The sequence below is a fragment of the Agelaius tricolor genome, unplaced genomic scaffold, assembly GCF_023055355.1.
Source record: "Agelaius tricolor isolate 1412-34295 unplaced genomic scaffold, bAgeTri1.0.p SCAF_4, whole genome shotgun sequence".
NCBI lineage: Eukaryota > Metazoa > Chordata > Aves > Passeriformes > Icteridae > Agelaius > Agelaius tricolor.
Window position 1 is genome coordinate 49,576,980 of NW_027269264.1, and position 17,688 is coordinate 49,594,667.

At 49.7% G+C, this 17,688-nt stretch overlaps 1 protein-coding gene across 7 annotated transcripts in view; it reads right to left on the reverse strand.

Annotated features, from left to right (window-relative positions):
- The window catches only part of CNTFR (ciliary neurotrophic factor receptor), a 201,769-nt gene that overhangs the window by 56,291 nt on the left and 127,790 nt on the right, over window positions 1–17,688 (reverse strand). For all 7 annotated transcript variants that reach the window (XM_071425695.1, XM_071425693.1, XM_071425690.1 and 4 more), the window contains one exon: window positions 78–308. In XM_071425695.1, coding sequence (XP_071281796.1) covers window positions 78–308 — 231 coding nt within the window. The remainder of the gene's footprint in view (window positions 1–77; window positions 309–17,688) is intronic.

The following is a 17,688-nucleotide window of genomic DNA, read 5'->3' on the forward strand; positions in this document are numbered from 1 at the left end:
GCAGGAGGGGGGTCTGTGGGGGACTCAGGATGGGAGCAGAGACTGTCCCCCTCAATGTGACATGCTGGGCTACTCACTTCCCACCCTCAGGTTGGTCTGGTATTTGAGGTGCCAGGAGGAGCCCTCGTAGCAGGAGTACTGGCCGCTCTGGGACAGGTCAACGTTCTTGAGGATCAGGTAGGAGCCGTTCAGGTGGGACTCGTCGATGTCGGTGCCGTTGGCTGTCCAGGTCACGGCTGCATCCCAGTCCATGGAGCCACACTTCATGGTCACATCTGCACCTACCCGCTCGTACTGGGTGTGGGTCTCTGTGGGAAGGAAAAGGGGAAAAACAGGTGAGCTCAGAGCCCCCCAGCACAGTTGCCTTGGGGATAAGATCTTACTTTCCCATCTGGGAAGTGAAGAGAAGGACTGGGGTGTGGACTGACACTTTGCTGGTGGACAGGGAAGCCGAAGTTCTGCTCCTGTCCCCAGACATGATTTATTTTAGACCAGCTGACAAACACCAGAGGATCATGGACCACCTCCACCTACAGGATGGCTTCCTCTCACCTTTGCTATGGTGAACACATGTTAGGGCTGCACATATGGCTCACCAGCCAAACACCCCACAGCATGGCCAGACAAACAAGGCATTGCCAGTCGTGTGTCCAGGTGATGTGTTGCAGGACACAAACCAAACACGTGTGTCAGAAACTCCCAGCAGAGAGATGACACAGCCCCAGGATTTGTCACCAGCAAACTCCATGTATTTACTAGTGCAGATGGGAAGCAGGTAATTCTCCTTGCAATTCCCTATCCAGTAAGCCAGGCAGGAGGACTGCAAACTAACTGTGCTATGCTGTGGAAAGTCAGGAAAGTCACAGCTGCTTGGTGCATGCAGTGCTGTTTGTCTCCTGTCTGGGTTTTCTTCCCTTTCCACAATAACATGATGCTTGCTGAGCTGTTTGATGTAACAGAGTGGGGCAACACAGCTCATTGGGCACCAGCTGCCTAATTGAATTTTCTCAGGTTTCTGGACAGGAGCTGGAGCTGACATTCGTTAATGATCCTTAGCAACTGAATATTTCCTGTGTTGCTACACTTGGCTGTGCTGAGCTGTATGTGGCAAGGATAAAACAACGTGAGTGCGTGTGTGTGACACAGGGTGAAGCAGGACGGGAGGATGAATGGGGATGAGGTTCCTTCAAGGCTTCATCAAGCCTTTGTGCACAGACAAGGGTGGTTCACTTCTCAAAATTCTCCTGGGCTTCAAAATCACATTTGACAAGGTGCCTTCCAAGGAAACTAAGCAGCCCTGACACATGGGGAAAGTCCTTGTGAGGATTTATAGCAGCTAAAGTCATGAGATCAAAGGTGAAAACAAGCTGCCAAAAGTAGCAGTAGAAGATGTCACTGCTGAAGTCTGATGGAGATCTGAGCTGAATCAGTTCAGCCCAACACCCTCATAACTCACAGGTAGAAGGGGTCAGGGCAGAGAGAAGACAGAGTGCTGCTGAGGCAGTCAGGGCAGCCAAAGCCCAGCTGGGCTCCAGAGTGCTGCAGGAGGACACCATGGTACAGACCACCAGGCAGTAACCCTGAGTGCTGATTAACTCACAGTGGAATGCATGCAGCCTTCCTTCCCTACACACTCATGGTTTCAAATGTGCCACGGCCTCCACAGGAACCCACCCTGGAGTCATCACACTCCCTTCCCTGAGAACATCAGCTCAGTGGTGACCAAGAACTCAAACCCAAAGTGGAAAGCACTGTGATTCAAAAGCCATGAACAAACCTGTCCCCATGCTGTTATGAGCACAGTATTCCTGAAGCAGGTCAAAGGAGGGAAACAAGAACAGCTAAGGCTTGAAACAGATTCCATGTGAAGATGGTTTAGTAGACTCTAACCCTTCATCCATAAAAAGGGGAGAACCAAGCAAAGACGTGACAGACACCTTAGCAATGACGAGTGGCATGAAGAGGACAAATAGAGAAGGACTGCTTGCTCTTTCTCCTAATAAAATAAAGGGGAGCAAGACAAGCAATAGAAAGTGATCTTTTTCTTTTGCACAAATTGTGATTAAATTACAGAAATCTATATCCATCAGATGTTGTTGATGTCAACACAGGAGGGGGGAACTGTGTGTAAATGAATTCACAGCAAAAGATGACCTAAAACATTGAGCTGCCCAGTGAGCCTTGGGAGATTGGAAGCAGCTGATAGTGGAGACAGATGGGATAAGCACCTCCAAGGCTTCTCCTCTCTTTTTTCCCTCTCCAGATGTCAGCTCCTGGGTCCCACTGGTAGGTGGGACCACATGTATATGATCCAGCATTCCTTGTGCCTAAGGCCACATCCTGATCCCATCTGCAAGGCTGGCTCTGGAGGAGTGTCTGGCAGGTCTCAGCCATGTTGCAGATGGTCTGTCAGGACACCTGCTTCTGACAGGAATAGAGCACCTTTGGGGATGTTATCCCTGCTGGGAAATGGGGTGCTAAGGACAAGGAGAAAATGGTTTGTTGTGGGTTTTTCTGGTAGGATGCCCCAGGACAATTTCTGACACAAGCCAAGGATGGAGAGCTTTGGGAAACTGTGCTGACCAGAAAAGTGCAATTAAAGGGTCTTTAAAAAAGCTGGGAGAATGTACTGATAGGGAGAAAGAGGGGAGAACATCTAAGATGAAGCATCTGTGTGAGGAGGGATAGCTGGAACAGGACCAGATACATAGACAGATAGGCAGAAGTGGAAAAAGACAGTGGATGGATGAATGTGTGTAACCACAGACAGATGGATGGCAGGCTGGATGGGCACAGATGGAGTGGAGGAAAGGAGGCATGGAAGGACAGTGAATGTGAGTGGTGTTGGGTGGATGGCTGGCTACTTGAATGGCTCTGGATGTGGATGGATGGTTGGATGATGAACGGGTGGACAGGCAGATGATTAGGCACATGTGTGGATAGACAAATATAGATACCAGGTTCAGTAAGAATTCATGCACCTTACTCAAGTTCTCTAATTTATTCTATTGCATAAGGTAAAGAGGTTTTGTCTTCCTGTTTCCTGTGGCTCACAAGACCATTGACTATCCTGTCCTTACACTTGGAATTCTGCTTATCAGAGACACTGGAGCTCTGATACCACCATTGCACCACCCACCAGCCTTGCACAGAGAAAGGCTCAGTGCAGTGATGGATCCACAGACCTGCCACCCTTGCCTGGCTCCTGCCTGCCTGGTGCTTATTTCCAGAGAAGGACTGAGATGAGGGGAAAGCTCTGGGATGCTCAGCTCTGCCTCTCAGGACTGTGGCTGAGAGCTTGTCTATAGCTAGTGGCTGAAGGACTAAGTGGGGAAGGAAAAAAGTCACCTTGAGTTATTTCCTTAAACACAGTACAAACACACTGGCATTCATCCAGAAGGGCTGAGGGAGCCATTCCTGGAAGACAGGTCTTTGAAAGTAATGCTCCTTTCCAAGGCAATGATTTAAGGTTCCTGATGAAGGAGAAACCCAAAGCACAGCTTCAGTGGAGGCATTTCTTCCAGGAGGGTTTGCTGAGGATCCTACTGGAGCAGAAACAAGTCCCCATGTCCTCCCTTGTCCCATGCCAGGTGTGGGAGTCCCACCCAACCACAGTGACATCAGATGTGTGGCAGCCCCTTTGGGAAGGGCTGCCATGGGGACAGCTCCCCTGGAATGCTGGAGAAACCTGCAGCTCTACTGTAGGATGGGGATGAGCAGGGGTGACCAGAGCTCTACTGGGACCCTGAACTTTGTGCAGGCTAGGAATGCACCCAGAGCTCCACAGCTCCCTTGAACAGGGAGGGAAGGGAGGTTTGCCCACACTCCTGGTCACCGTGTCACTCACTGGTAACCTGTGGGGTCAATGACCACGATGGTGCCTGTCCTGCAGGGCCAGCCCTTTTGGATGGATATCAGCTGGTGATAGGAGTGTCCTGGTGGAAGAGTCAAGCTGGACATGGAGGATAATTTATTCTCCTGGGGGGTAGCACAGCACTGGGACAGGTACCCACAGAGAGGGGGGATTCTCATCCATGGAGTTTGTCAGGGCTCTGCTGACAAAGCCATGACTGATCTGGTCTTCTGCTGAGGACAGAGCTTTTCCAAGTGGGGCACTGGACTAGACACTTCCAAAGATTCCTTCCCAGCAACATGGACGTGATCACTGGCTAGAACTGACACTTCAAGATGCTGCCCTGCCCTGTGCCTACACCACCCTGCTTCTCCAAAGCATGCTGCCTTTGGGTCAGGTGACACCACAAGGCTGTGATGGCATCATAGAGGGGCTGCACCCCAACCAGCAACGTGGCTCTCAGCATCCAAGCCCACCAAGGGCCACATCCTCTGCCAGGCACAGCACACCTGCCAGGCACAGCATGAAGTCCCAGATCTAGAAAGGAGACATGGTGATGCATAATGGGAGAAATTACAGCTTTGCCTACATCTCTTCAAAATTGCAGTGGAGGGAAGATGGGAATAAACATCAGAGCTTCTAGCTGTGGGATAAACATACACGTTCTAGTAATGTTAAGCTGGGGCAGCTTGGTGAAATGAGCTGTGAGCTGCTTTGCTGCACTAGCAATGATGAGTGGCAGCTTGATAGGTCCTGCAGCTGCAACAGGGACCAACAGGACAGCAGACAGCAGTCCAGCAGAGAGATGTGGAGGGAAAATGAGACAAAGCAGCTGAGACATGGGACCCATGGAAATACATTCTATGCTTCCCAAACCCATCCAGCTGGAAATCCAATAGAAACCTCATCCTCATTTTCCTCCTTCATGAAATCTTGACCTACATAGAAACTGGAAGGGCAACAGCACAAGGAAATCCTGCAAAAAGGTGAGCACTGCCCTGGCATGCACTGTGCTAGGATGAAGCAGAACTCCTCTTGGCACCTTCCATCTCCACTCCTGTGCCGTTGCTCCAGCTGAGGCTCCCACCCAGCCAGCATGGGCAGCTGCCAGGCATGGCAGGAATGCTGCTGGGCACTGGCATGTGTGGAGCCACAGATTGGCACTGGAGGTCTGTGTTCAGACGCCTGAGGGGTCACTGGAACAGCGAGCAGAGGAAGTGGAGAGGACAGTTTGCATTCCTGGCACCAGAGCTCACCACAGCCCTTTAATGGGGGTCTTTCAGCCAGGGCCTGTGGCAAGACAACCTCCAGCAGACACACACAGGGCCAAAACCACCCTCACTGTCACAGCGATTTGCAGGCAGACCGGGACAAATATTCCCTCTGAGCCAAAATGCACTGCAGGTTTGTGGCTTGTGTAAGCACAGAATGAGCAAAAGAAAGGCACTGCAGCATTTCTGGGGAGAGGGAAGAGCACTCTGCAGGTTCCACAGCCTCTGGCTCTGCCCTTCTTTTGCAGATGATGAAACCAACACAGTGAGAAAGGCCAGGTGCCCACTTCCTCTGACAGGACATGGAGCACTTCTGCAGTGGGACAGAGCATTACATACATGTCCTTGGACAGAGGCCTTCACATCACCCCACTGGCCTTCATGTGTCCCTCCCACAGCTGAGAAACCAGCCACAAATAATTGTCTCAGCAGCTAGTTATATGTCTGTGTACAGAATAAATTACACATTTAATATTTACACAGTGCCAGGGCTATGCCAAGAGCTTTCCAAGCATATAAACCAGAAGGATCTTTCATTCCTCAACTTCCCATGATAAATGAGATGAATCAGCCCACGGAGGAGAGGAGCACAGAGCCCCAGAGGATGGAGAGGGCAAGGGGACAGAGAGGTGGACTGACCAGCCCTGTGGGAGGATGTTCCTGGCCCTCTCCAGCCATGGGACAGGGTAGTGGCACAATCCTATGGCCTCTCCCTTGCTTCAGGACCCATGCCCACTGGCCTGAGCAGCACCAACTGTGTCCAAGGAATGCCAGTGGTTCCACTCCCCTGTGCAGTCTGACAGCCCCTGAAGTCTGCCCTTCTTGAGATGAAGCAGCTCCTGGCCATGGAGTGGGTTTCCTGACCCCAGCTTCCCGAAGCACACCTCACTCTTGATCTCACATCTATTCCCTGTGATGCCACTCGGTCTTTGCAGAGCTTTTCTTGCCAGCAGAAATCTTCTTTCAAGGAGAAGAAATTTCATGCTTAAGGAGGCACTTCTTCCACAAGTGATTTAAAACTGGATGTATCTTTGTAAGGAAACAAGCATAATTAAGTGTCATTGATGTAGCCAAAGATATGGACTGCTCCAAGTTAATTTTGTCCATTAATGAAGAGTTGCAGAAAGCAGAGACCGCATTTGTTTGCTCTACTTTGGTAAATCCCTGGTGTCAGCAGCTTTGCTCTTGACAAGAAAAAATAATTAGAAAGAAACTTTAATTAAGAGATAACAGATGGGTGCTAAAGGACTTGTACTCAATCACACCACAATAGCCTGGAAGCAGACCTTGGTTTGCTTCAGGACTGTTGTGAAGGAGGGACTTGACCCCTCTGACATGCTTGGCTGAGGGCAGGATCGAATGCAGGAAAACCTCTTCCCTCAGCCTGGATGTGACCACAAAACATCCTCCTAAGGGTGTTGGCAAAGCCCTGATGCTCCTGCAGAAGTTCTGCTCCAGCTCTGCATCAGCCTCCCCTTTTGCCTCCCTCTGAAGCTGCCCCCAAACCCAGCTGGGGATGTCCATGGTGGGGTGACAAGGGCCTTCATGGCCCTTCTAGCTGCTCAGCTGCACAAGGCTGGTGCCTCTCCCGTGAGCCTTAATGCAACATCTTCTGAGAATGAAGGGACACTTTTACCATCAAATGTTCCATTGTCACAAATGGTAATCCAGCCTATGGGCTCCCTCCTGGACTTGATGGTCCAGCAGTGGGGAGGTGTGATGCCTGCCCTGCCATGAGCTTGACAGGCCACTGCCCAGGCTGAGCTCCAGGTGACAGGAGAAGACAGGATGGCAGCACCATTAGGACGGTGTCACCTGCATCACTCGTGCACAGGGGCCAGCAAGGCTGTGCAGTGGCAGAGAATCAGCACCCTCCTGGGGAGAAAATACAGTGCTAAACCCAGCAGGAAACCACAGAACAGAGACCCACTGCTGGAAGCAGAAGACACACACTCTCACAGCAGAAGTGAGGGCCAAGTCCTTGCTGCAGCACTGGCTCAGCCCATGGGATGCAGCAGCTCCCCATGTCTTTTGGGCTGCTGGCCAGTGGGGAGCCCTGGCTGGCAGAGACTGTAGGAGGATGGGGAATGCTGCCTTAGCAGACAAGTAACTCAAGTGTCATTTTTCTGCTTGTGTCATATCATCAGACTGGCTGAATCAACAGCTTTGGTCTGGTCTGAGTGGGATCTCACCAGTGCAGAGGGTGTACTCCCTGTGCCTAATTATGTCTGTGTCTTGTCCTGGTACTGCTGCCTTTTCATCACACCCATGTCGGGACAGAGCTTCTCTAGCAGCTCTCTAGACCTGCCAAATCACATCAGCCCAGAGCTCCACACTGGCAGTGCTCCTGGCTGCAGGCCAGAAGGCCTCTGTGTCAGAGGCAGCCTTGTTTTCCTGCACACCATCAAGCCCAGCTCTCGCTGGGAGTAGCAGGAGCTGTAGAGTGATGTGGTGCCCCAAGCACAACTTAACCCTGGTCACAGGGGTCAAGCAAAACTGAGTATAGCAACCAAATCCATCCTGCCTCTCTAAGAGAGTCTCCTCAGCCATGCATGGGCAGGAGAGCACAAAGAAGCTGTCCTTTCCCACGGCTTCAGGGTAGGAGGGAGCTCTGCCCGAGGGTGCTAAGGCTGGTGCGCACCTGCAATGGTCGATACCTCTATCCTGGATTGCGTTGTGTTGACACAGCTGGGACCAGGAGCAGATGCTGCTAATTCTGCTTCTCTGTCTCAGCAGCTCTACAGCAGAGAGGTCTGGATTCTTTTGGACTGGTGATCTTGGCTTTTTAGTTTTTTTCCACAGGAGGCTTTGGTCTTGCATCCCAAGAGGGGACCTGAGTTCATGTGTTGACCTGTTTCCTAGAAGGTCTTGATAAGGCCATCACTTGGATGTCTGTCCCAGCTCTTCTGGTCCCTGGGACTCTGAGTGCTCTCCTTGCTGCAACTGGCTGAGCTGTGACACCATTTTCATCCTAAGGCAAGGCTGGATGGGACCTTGCCCACTTGGCTTCCTTGCGGAGTCAGCTTGAGATGACTCATCCTGAGGAAGTGCAGTTGCTTGGCAAAGCAGCAACTCCTCCAGTTCCCTGTACTTCATCAGGCTGCCCCAGCATGTGGGGTGGTAAGGAGGGAAAGGTGTTGGAACACCAGAGGGAATGGCACTAAGGGGAACCAGCACACAGCAGGAAAATCCCACCAATATCCTCCAAGCTTGGCTCACTTGAGCCTTCAACCTTCGCTGCCAAATGACCGGTGCTAGCACCATGGATGAATTAAAGGCTTGTTTTTTGGTCCTGCTTTTTCATGCAGACAGGACAAATAACTCTAAGCCACAGAAGAGTGCTTAGATCAGGCTTTTCAATGCTGTTTAGGGGGAAATCAATACAATTCAGAATTAGGTGCCCAAATCAGAGCCGTAAACACAAGAAGAGCTCATTGTGGTCCAGCAACAGCGTGAAGATGCCTGTATTTACTGAGGTTTGGGGAGGGGGGAGGTGGGGGCAGAGCTGGATAGAGACGCAGGGGTGCCTCACGCCCCGCTGACCTCAGCCTGCCTTTCCAGCCCGGTGCACAGTGCACACCTCCCCATCCCTGCTTGCTAATGCCCACACGCCCGCCCTCAAACAGCAGCCTAGCTGCACTCAAATACACCGGGGGCAACTGCTGTTTGTTCACAGAACAGCCCAGCTCCCGTCTCACCCCACTCAGGGCTGCGGATTAGCATCAGGCATTGTGCAATGTTTTTTTATTAGCACAGAATTATGGAAGTCAGAGGCGTAAAAGACCTGTTGGGTCCCACTCAGTCCATCCTCCTTCTGCCAAGACAGTATTGGTCCCTGCAGCATATTTACTATTTCTCCAGTCTAATTTTACATACTGTACAATCTGTGCTGTGCCAAGTTACGATCCCTGTGTGAGAAGCAGAGCTCTCAATTTCCAGGCTCTTGGGTGTGTAAAATCACAACCGCGATGCTAAATTAACTTTTTTTCCCCTTGCATTTAATCATTTAATAGCTCTAAAATTCAGCCCCTCAGGCTCTTTCTGTCTGTCTGTTGGCTTGGGTTCTGCCTGCTGTAGGCCAGTGGCTTTCCCTTACAGATGTAATGCTCACGCCCCTGGGTGGATCGGCAGCAGCTGGGCTTGAAGCTGGGGTAACTACAACTTAACACATGAACTTCTGTGCCTGAGGATGGAAAAACTCCTCTGCTTTTTTAATCACAGGTACTGGGGGTTCATCCTCCTCATTTTTGCTCAACCCCACAATGAGGAGGCACAGAGTGCACTGCACACAGGGACAGGACTCAAAAGCATCACCAAAGCTGGACTGAGAAATCCAAACAGGGGTGCAGCTTGTAGCACCAAGACATGGGGGACAGGGCACTCCCTGGGGCTCTCAACAAAAGCACCACTACTTTTCTCTCCACCTGTACATCTCCTGGAGGTTACAACACAGGGCTTGTTTCTTCCCAAAAGAAGGATTTCTTCCCCCTGCACCAGCACCAAGATTTTCTTTGCGCATGTGGCTACAGAATAGAGGAACTGAGCTGCTGCCAGGGCAGCACAATGAAGAGGGTGAGAAGAATAGACACTGATAAAATGGGAACCATTTTCCCAAGTTTGAGGGCCTTTTTGACCCAGTCACCATCACTCCTCCAAGTAACACCTGTGTATCTGGAGTCTGGTGCTGTTTCAAAACAGTATTAAAAATAAGGCACTCATCTTCTCTCCCCTGTAGGGGCTGTTTTAAGAACTAAGACAAGGCTCGGGATTTGCATCGGTAATAGCAAGATACTACATTTACATTTGATGCCTTTCACTCTGAAGGATCCTCAAGCAAAGCCAGGCCTGGAAAGGATCACCTGCATGTGCTGAGCTGTGTCACAGCCAGCAGAGCTGCAGCCCACCCATCACACAGAGCATCTGCTGGTGGCAAAGGTGGGCACATATCAGAACCATGGCACGCTGGGAAGAGTTACTTACCCCAGAGACACAAAATAAATTGCTGAGTATAGCTAATGGAGCACTACAGACCACAAAACAGGAGCCCAGGACAGAGCTCCTGGATCTTGAGCAGAGCTTGGAGACAGGCTCCAGCTTGGGGCTGAATCAGGCTGGAAAATGTATCTGAACAATGGAGGTCATGACTGCAGGATTGTGGTCCCCAAATGGTTTCTGAGCTCCTCTTGGGGGTTAGCATTATTCAGGAGCCCCATAAATCCACATAATAAAGGCCTATAATTTGTAAATACTCACATAAAGGATATGTGAGTATTTACAAATTACTCTGTAGTCAGAGAGCTATTGAAAGTGGCAGTGTCCTTTGGATTTGTCTCTGAGCAGGTAGGAGAGACAGGGTTTTAGAAGTAGATCCATGAGAGAGCAGGGGACTGAAAGTGCTCAATGCTTTGGGGCAGACAGAGCCTTTGCATGCCTTCTTGTGCAGATCACAGGACCTTGGAATGGGTTGGAAGGGACCTCTGAAGATCATTAGTAAAACAGATGTGCACATATCACAGAATCATAAATTGGATACATCCCGTTTGCATCTATCTGCAAAGCACAGTGCAGAAGCTCAAAGGAGATCACACAAACTCAGGACAGAGAAGCTTAAGATGAGGCCAGTGAGCCAGGAGCTTTCGGCAGAGTTGGTCCCATTCTCAGCAGCATCACAGAGTTCTTTCAGAGGAGGGAGCATGCAATTCCTTGAGCACTTGTTAACTGAGTCCTGGCCCTGCTCCCTTGTTGGTGCCCTAAGCACCAATGTCCAGGACCCTTTCCATAACCTGTGAAGAAGGTGCTCTTCATTAAGCAGCTCCAGAGCATTTCCAAAGCAACTCACACTGGCTGGCTGGTGGCCTCATCATGCAGAACCCTCATGGCTTCATCATGCAGAGCCCCAAAAAATATTGCTGCAATTTCTATTTGATATTTGAGGCCTCTCTGCTTCTAGAAATACATTCTCCTTCTCCCCCTCCCTCTCCTCCTCTTTGACACAGTCTTTTCCTGCCTGTCTACCCACTGCTGTTCCCTTTCCATACCACTTTTGTTGCCATCCATCTGACTAAAGCAGAGAGCAGCGCTGCTTTTGGGAGCCCAGTCTGCCTTTCAGAGCATCTCCTAACCTCCAATTACTGATCCTGCCATGTCAGAGAGTCTTCAGTTTGGTGCAGATTTTTTTATTGCCTTCATTGGGGATAATAAGCAAATGTTAGCTCAGGAGCAGATATTCATTCTTGAACCAATTGGGCATTATTTCCTAAATTTCAGTGTTTAAAAGCTGTAAGTGTTTTACTGCAAAACAACTAAAAGGCCAGTTATGTTTCATTGACTGAAATACAAGTAAGTGTGCCCTGTTCTCTGGAGAGCTCTTGGGTTTGAAGCAGAAGATTTTAGGGATGCATGTTTTCTGAAAGTAAGACTATTCAGAAGCTTGCCATATCCACAGCTCCAGTCATCTGAAGGCAGTACTGAATTACAACTATTATTAGCACAAGAGATACTTGAAATCTGGAATTTCTGTAAAACGTTTTGAATTCAGGTTCTGAAGCATTTAAAGGACTTGAGAAAATATCTTTGGCTCCAAGTCAGCAAAGCACTTAGGCAAGGCCTTAACTTTGAGCATGTGTTTAAGTACCTTGCTGACTTGGGGCTTTTAACCCTGGCGAAAAGAAATCAAAGAGTAAAGAAAAGCCAAGGAAAAAAATTCTGGTGTACATAGAAATCTCCAGACAAGCCAAAATAATAGAGGAATCTCCTCTGGAAAGTAAGAAAACAAAAAATAATAATGACTTGCTTTAAAATTAAACACTAGAGGAAGCTTTCTGGAGGAGGGTGGAGAAAGACTCCCAGAACAAATGGAGTATTTCAATGTAGCCTAACGCCAGCTTCACTCTCCTGCCTCTTCAGCATTCAGAAATTATTTATTGCTGAAAAAAAAAAATCCCAAACCAAACCCAAAACCTGCTTCCTCCTCCCATTTCCAGACGAAGTGCAATGGGAGAGAGAAAAATCTTGGCTTCGGCAGTGAAAAAAACATCTCTGAAATGAGTCAGCTGTGAGAGACTGTCTCCATCAGGAAGAGGATAAGGGATGAGGGACTGAAGGGTAGTAATGAGGAGGAGGAAATTGCCCAGAGGCAGAAGCCTGCAAACAACCACATGCTCTGCCTGTGAGGGGGGATACCAGAAAGTCCTTAAGGAGAGAAAATCAGTGCAAATCTATGCACACATGCATGGAAAGCAGCTACAAGCAGCAAGCCACGCTTCCCCCACCTCCAGCTTGAGGTTATGGAGAGGAAAACTGGAGCACAGCAATAAGAGCATCCCCTGCAGCCCACCCAGGACGAGCGGCTGCAGAGCGGCCACGGGAGCGGGAATGGGCCGGAGGAGATTCCCCCTGCTGCTCCAGGATCCCGTGCTTGCAGCCCCCCCCACCAGCTCTGGCACGGCCAGGGCAGGCTCAGGGTGCCACGAAGTGGAAAATGCTGCTCTGCCTCCACCAGGGCGAAAGCCAAAATTTAGAAATATTTTCTGTTAAAGAGGAAAAACACACCAAAAGGGCCAAGTTCCTTCCTTCAGGAGGAAACCATAGGTTTTCATGTGTTTTAGGGTTGTTTTTCAAAATTTCTGTACTGAGTTGTACAAAAAGCTTTGCAAAACATTTGGTTTTTTAAGGTGGAAGGGGGTGTCAATTCAAAGTGAAGAACCAAACCATTTCTGAAAAACACCAAAAAGACAGAGTGCAGACAAAAGATAACTTTCTTTCAACTACGCTTCATCTCTTTTTTTATCTCCCCTGACAGAGAAATATGATTTTGTAAAACATTTGGATGTTGATGGGACTTAACAGAAAACTGCTCCCCTGAGGATCCTCCCCATCAGTTTTGCCCAGGACAGATTGGCAGCCAGTGCTTTACTCCCTGATGGAGATGCCCCTCATGGGAAGCACAGGATTCCAGCACAGGCGATGGAGGCAGCTCTTCCTCAGCACTCACACCCTCACAGTGCCTGCAGCCCCCTGTGGATGGCCACCCTGTCATCCACTGGTTGGTGCTGGCACCCAGCAAGATACAGCTCCTGCCACAAGGATCTGACAACCGAGTGAGACAAATGGGGAGAGCATCGTTCTCCCTGTCTTACACATGGAGAACAAGTCCCCAAAGCAGATAAAATGACTGGCCCAGGAGAGCTGTTTTCATCAGAGCTAGGCTCTGGTTTTCCTCCTTCATGTGATCCTATGACACTTGGTACATAGACAGCAGGGTTTGGTGGGGCTCTCCTAACCCTGCTGAAATACAAAACCACAAAGCACTGAATTAACTTCAGCTGGTGCCTTTTTATCCACCTGTGACCCCTGTATGGCCCTCGGGATGCCAGCACTAGGGCACTGCAGGGATGCAGCACTGTGGGGCTGTGAAACGGCTGCTGCTGTGCACACCAGTGACTCCCTGTGAGGCACCAAAGCAAAAACCTTCCATAAATACTGGTTACACTAAAAACTCCTCAGGGCTAAGCAAGTTAAGAAAAATGGTGCAAACTCACTGGAGGAAGGAAAACACAATTAAATCACCCAACAGCCCATACCCACTAATCCCTTCTGCTACCAGGCTTGACTGGAAGGTCTCTCCCTGCTGACATGCACTTCCCACCCCTCACCCAGCCCTGGCACTGCTTTTCCAGAATCCTGGCAAGGCATCTGTGCATACATGTTATGTGGGAAAGGAAGATCCCCACAGTCCTAGCTGGCAGCACACAGTCCCAGCCCAGCACGCTGTGGGACTATGGGCTGTGCAGGGACAAGCCTGTGTGTTGGGGAAGATGAAAGAGGAAAGCCTTATAAATATGATTGTCTGGCAAAAGATTTTGAAAATATAGAAACTATAAGCAAGATTGAAATGAAAGCAAGCTTTGAGATACCTCAGTTACTGAACAACTGGAAAACAATGGTGTGGCCAGCTGAAGATAATCTTCTTCTGATGAAACAATACCCTCTGCTTGCAGACAGGTCCAAGGGTCAGAGCAGACCCTGCCAGCTTGGCAGAAGGGGTCCAAAGAGGAGTTTTTAGGGTTTAAAATGTAACACAGTATGGTAATGTAATGATTCCTATGGGCTGTGTGTAAATGCTATAGGATTTGTATATTGTAATAGAGAATGAGAATATTCAACACAGAAGAAGATTTATTGTATTGTAACAGGAACCTCACTCTCTTACCCTTTTATGCTGTTACATTTTTTACACCCTTATGCTTTTACCCTCTTACTCTCTTACCCTCTCATCCTCTCTACCCCTCTCTTCTCTCAGTCCTGCTCTGAGCTGTGGCTGGCAGCTCCCAGCAGGGCCCTGCACCCAGGCCCTCTGCAACAAACCACAAGCTCCACGACCTGGCTTCAGGGATCTCTCGTCTCCGTCCGTCTCAACCATCCTACCCCCCGACGCTCCTACACCTGGGAGCTGCTGCTGCCCCATGCCACAGCACAAATCAAAGGCACTGAATGTTTTCAGGAGGGTTCAGTATTCACCAGGCTGGGAGACACCTCTGTAACACCAGGTAAGAGCAATAAAAGAGCTGTGAGTGCTCATGGCAGCTCTCGCTGTGAGGTTCTTCATTCTGGAGCTGTGATTTAGGGCACAATGAAGAATGTGGAGGGATTAAATCTGTCTACCTAAATCCTGAAGTATTCCTTCTGGGTTTGCATCCCAACGTCCTTCTCATAGATCAATAGAAGGATGCTCAGGCCCACCTCTCTGGAGCTGCCAAGAATAAAATTGCAAAAATATGGGGAAAGAAATGCATCATGGATACAAAAGCCCACAGACTCAGAGAGCTCAGTGGCATTTCTGGATTTGCCCAGATTACAGAGTGAGTGGGTTCACTGGCACAGAGGTAGGGGATGTCCATGGGGTATCTTGCTCAGATGGGGCAGGAACTCCCACTTTAAAGTCACTGACCGAGCCCTGCAACCTGCTCCAAATTTCCTGTCAGATAAGGCACATCCCACTTCTTAAACAGCACTTCTTAGTAGCCCGGGGGTGAACTGACCCTGCTGCCATGCAGAAGACATGAACAGCACCTTTGAAAAGGCTGAGTCAAGCTAAGGCAATGTCAATCACCAGAAAACAAACAAACAAACAAATAACTAAATAAATATTTTTTAAATAAAAAACCAAGACATTTTAAAAACCCCAACCCTGCACAGACATACAGACAGATGTTTCCTCGAAAATGACAGCTTCCAAAGTCCTGTGTTGCTACTACTCCCCCTGGGATTTTCCTCTCTGTCTACCATGCTGCCAATGAAGCAGCTAGGTAACTTTTGAAGAGCACCAACCAGCAGCGTGGAAATAGCTGCAGTGATTATATTGCAACACTTCACTGCTTCCCTGAGCTGCAGCTCCCTCCTCCACTGTTGGAAGTACAATCAATGCTAATTAATTAAGGGCCAGAGCCTGCCAACCATGGTCACACCAACTTCAGCACTGCTTCCTGAATATTCAGGGCTCACACTCCATAAAAGCAAGGATCAGCCTCCAGCAACTTGGGTTGAAAACAACAGAAACTCTGTTTGCAAACCAGGAGGGATGGACAGGCATGTCTGTGTCAGAGCTGAGAGCTGGAGGAGCCCTCTGAACTGGGGCAGACCCTGGTGAGCTGCAGCTGTAAATCAGCAGTGAGGCATCCTGCAGGCATCCCTAAAGGCTCTCTGCCAACAGCAACCACGGAGCTGGCACAGCTTTTACACCCAGCAAGACTAAGAGGAGGGTGCTTGTGTGGGGCCAGAGACAGAGCACAAGCACCCTCCAAAACCAAGGAGGAGCAAATTCCTTTGCCTTAGTGCCCAAAGTGATGAGAAGAGAGGAAGGCAAGGGCTGGGTGCAACAGCCTCCCACCACTCCCCATCACATCACTGGATTGTCATCACTTTGCACCCAGCCTCTCCAGCTGTCCCAGCAGCTGGCACAGGTTGTGGCAGGTCTCCAGGCTCACAGTTATAGCCAGTCATGGAGCTTCCCATGGGAAATCGCAGGAAAGGTCTAGACAGACAGATATTAGCTTCTGGATTTAACACGCTCTCACTCCCATGTGCCTCGGTTTCTCCCTTGCACAGCATCCTCTCAGCTGGAGCTACCACACCACAGCACAGACAAGCCACGAACTCAGTGGAGTCCAACCTGCCAGGGCTCGTGGTTTGGCCCTGGAGTCAGAGGCTCTCTGTGACTCATCCTGTGCAGTCTCGAGTTCATGGCTGTGGATGAGAATCCCTTTGAGAGCACTCCAGGCTCAATTTACACTCCCTCTGGGAGAGGATTTGTGCATAAACAATGCAGATGATGAACAGAGCCCAACCACCTGGTTGGAGAAGATCCTCACTTGGATGGATGAATGGATGTGGGGCTGATGAGGACAAGCTCCCAGCAGTGGAGTCCTGTGTGTATGCTCTGCACCACCCCAGTTTTTAGCTGGTGATGCTGTTGTGAGCTCCCCTTCATGCCATTCATTCAAGGAAAAGACCCTGATCCCCCCCTGGAACTCTGTTACATCTGTGAGGGATGCTCATCAACTTCCTTGGTTTTATTTCAGTTTGAATACTGGAGGCAGCAGGTGTAGGATCACTGTGGGTGGCAGAGACCAGCTGAGCATGGAGTGGACTTTTCTCCAGAGAACAGGAGTGCCCTTTGGAGGAGCAGGGCATCCCTTCCCCACCATCCCCCTGTGAGCAGAGCTGTTATTCAGCAGCACACCCAAGGCCTGGACATCAGAAATGCATGCACTTGTGGGCACACCTCATAGCACCTCAGCAAATCCAGCAGGAATCAGGCAAGATGGGCCACGTGCTGCAGCCCTGCTTGTGCCTCCCAGTTAATCCCTCAGTGTGATGGTGCCAGCTCTCCTCTGCCTACAAAGCACAGAGGTCTTGGCTGGCAGAAATGCCACAGGCTCCTGACCTTGCAGGTCAATGTTTTCTAGCATCAGCTCTGTAGACCTCTGGCTGTTTTGCAAAGCTCCAGAATGGATGACTAAGAGCCTGGCTACTGGCAAATGATTTAAATCTGCTAACACAGGTGTGGTCTGGGGGAAATGCTGCAGGCTTTGCAAAACAAAAAAGCTAGGAAGGTCAGAGGTGTGGAACCTGGGATGAAAGGCACTACCTTTCTGTCAACTGTGTGCACCCTGAGGTGAGGTTTTGTCCCATCCACAGGGAATTTTGAGCTGAAAAGTGGATATGTCTTTCTAGGGACTCTCCCTGCACACAGGTGCACACAACTGTGTACGGAGAACATTCTATCCCCCTCCTCTTGTCTTAAGTAGAGACGAAGGCTGTTTTATCCCCGTGCTGTGAATCACACCCACAAATCCCTTTCCCCAGCACCAGCCTCCCCAGTGTTGCTCTAATCAAGGGAAGGCAGTGCAATGAGGCTCCAGACTGCTCAGCTTCAATTAGCACCTGCTAACAGCTGAGCCTGTATAGCAGTCTTTTCCAGCAAATTGTACACCAAGAGATCAATGGTTCTTACAGGACTAATACTGCTGTAACCCCTCCTGCCTCCATCACTGTCAATTGCCT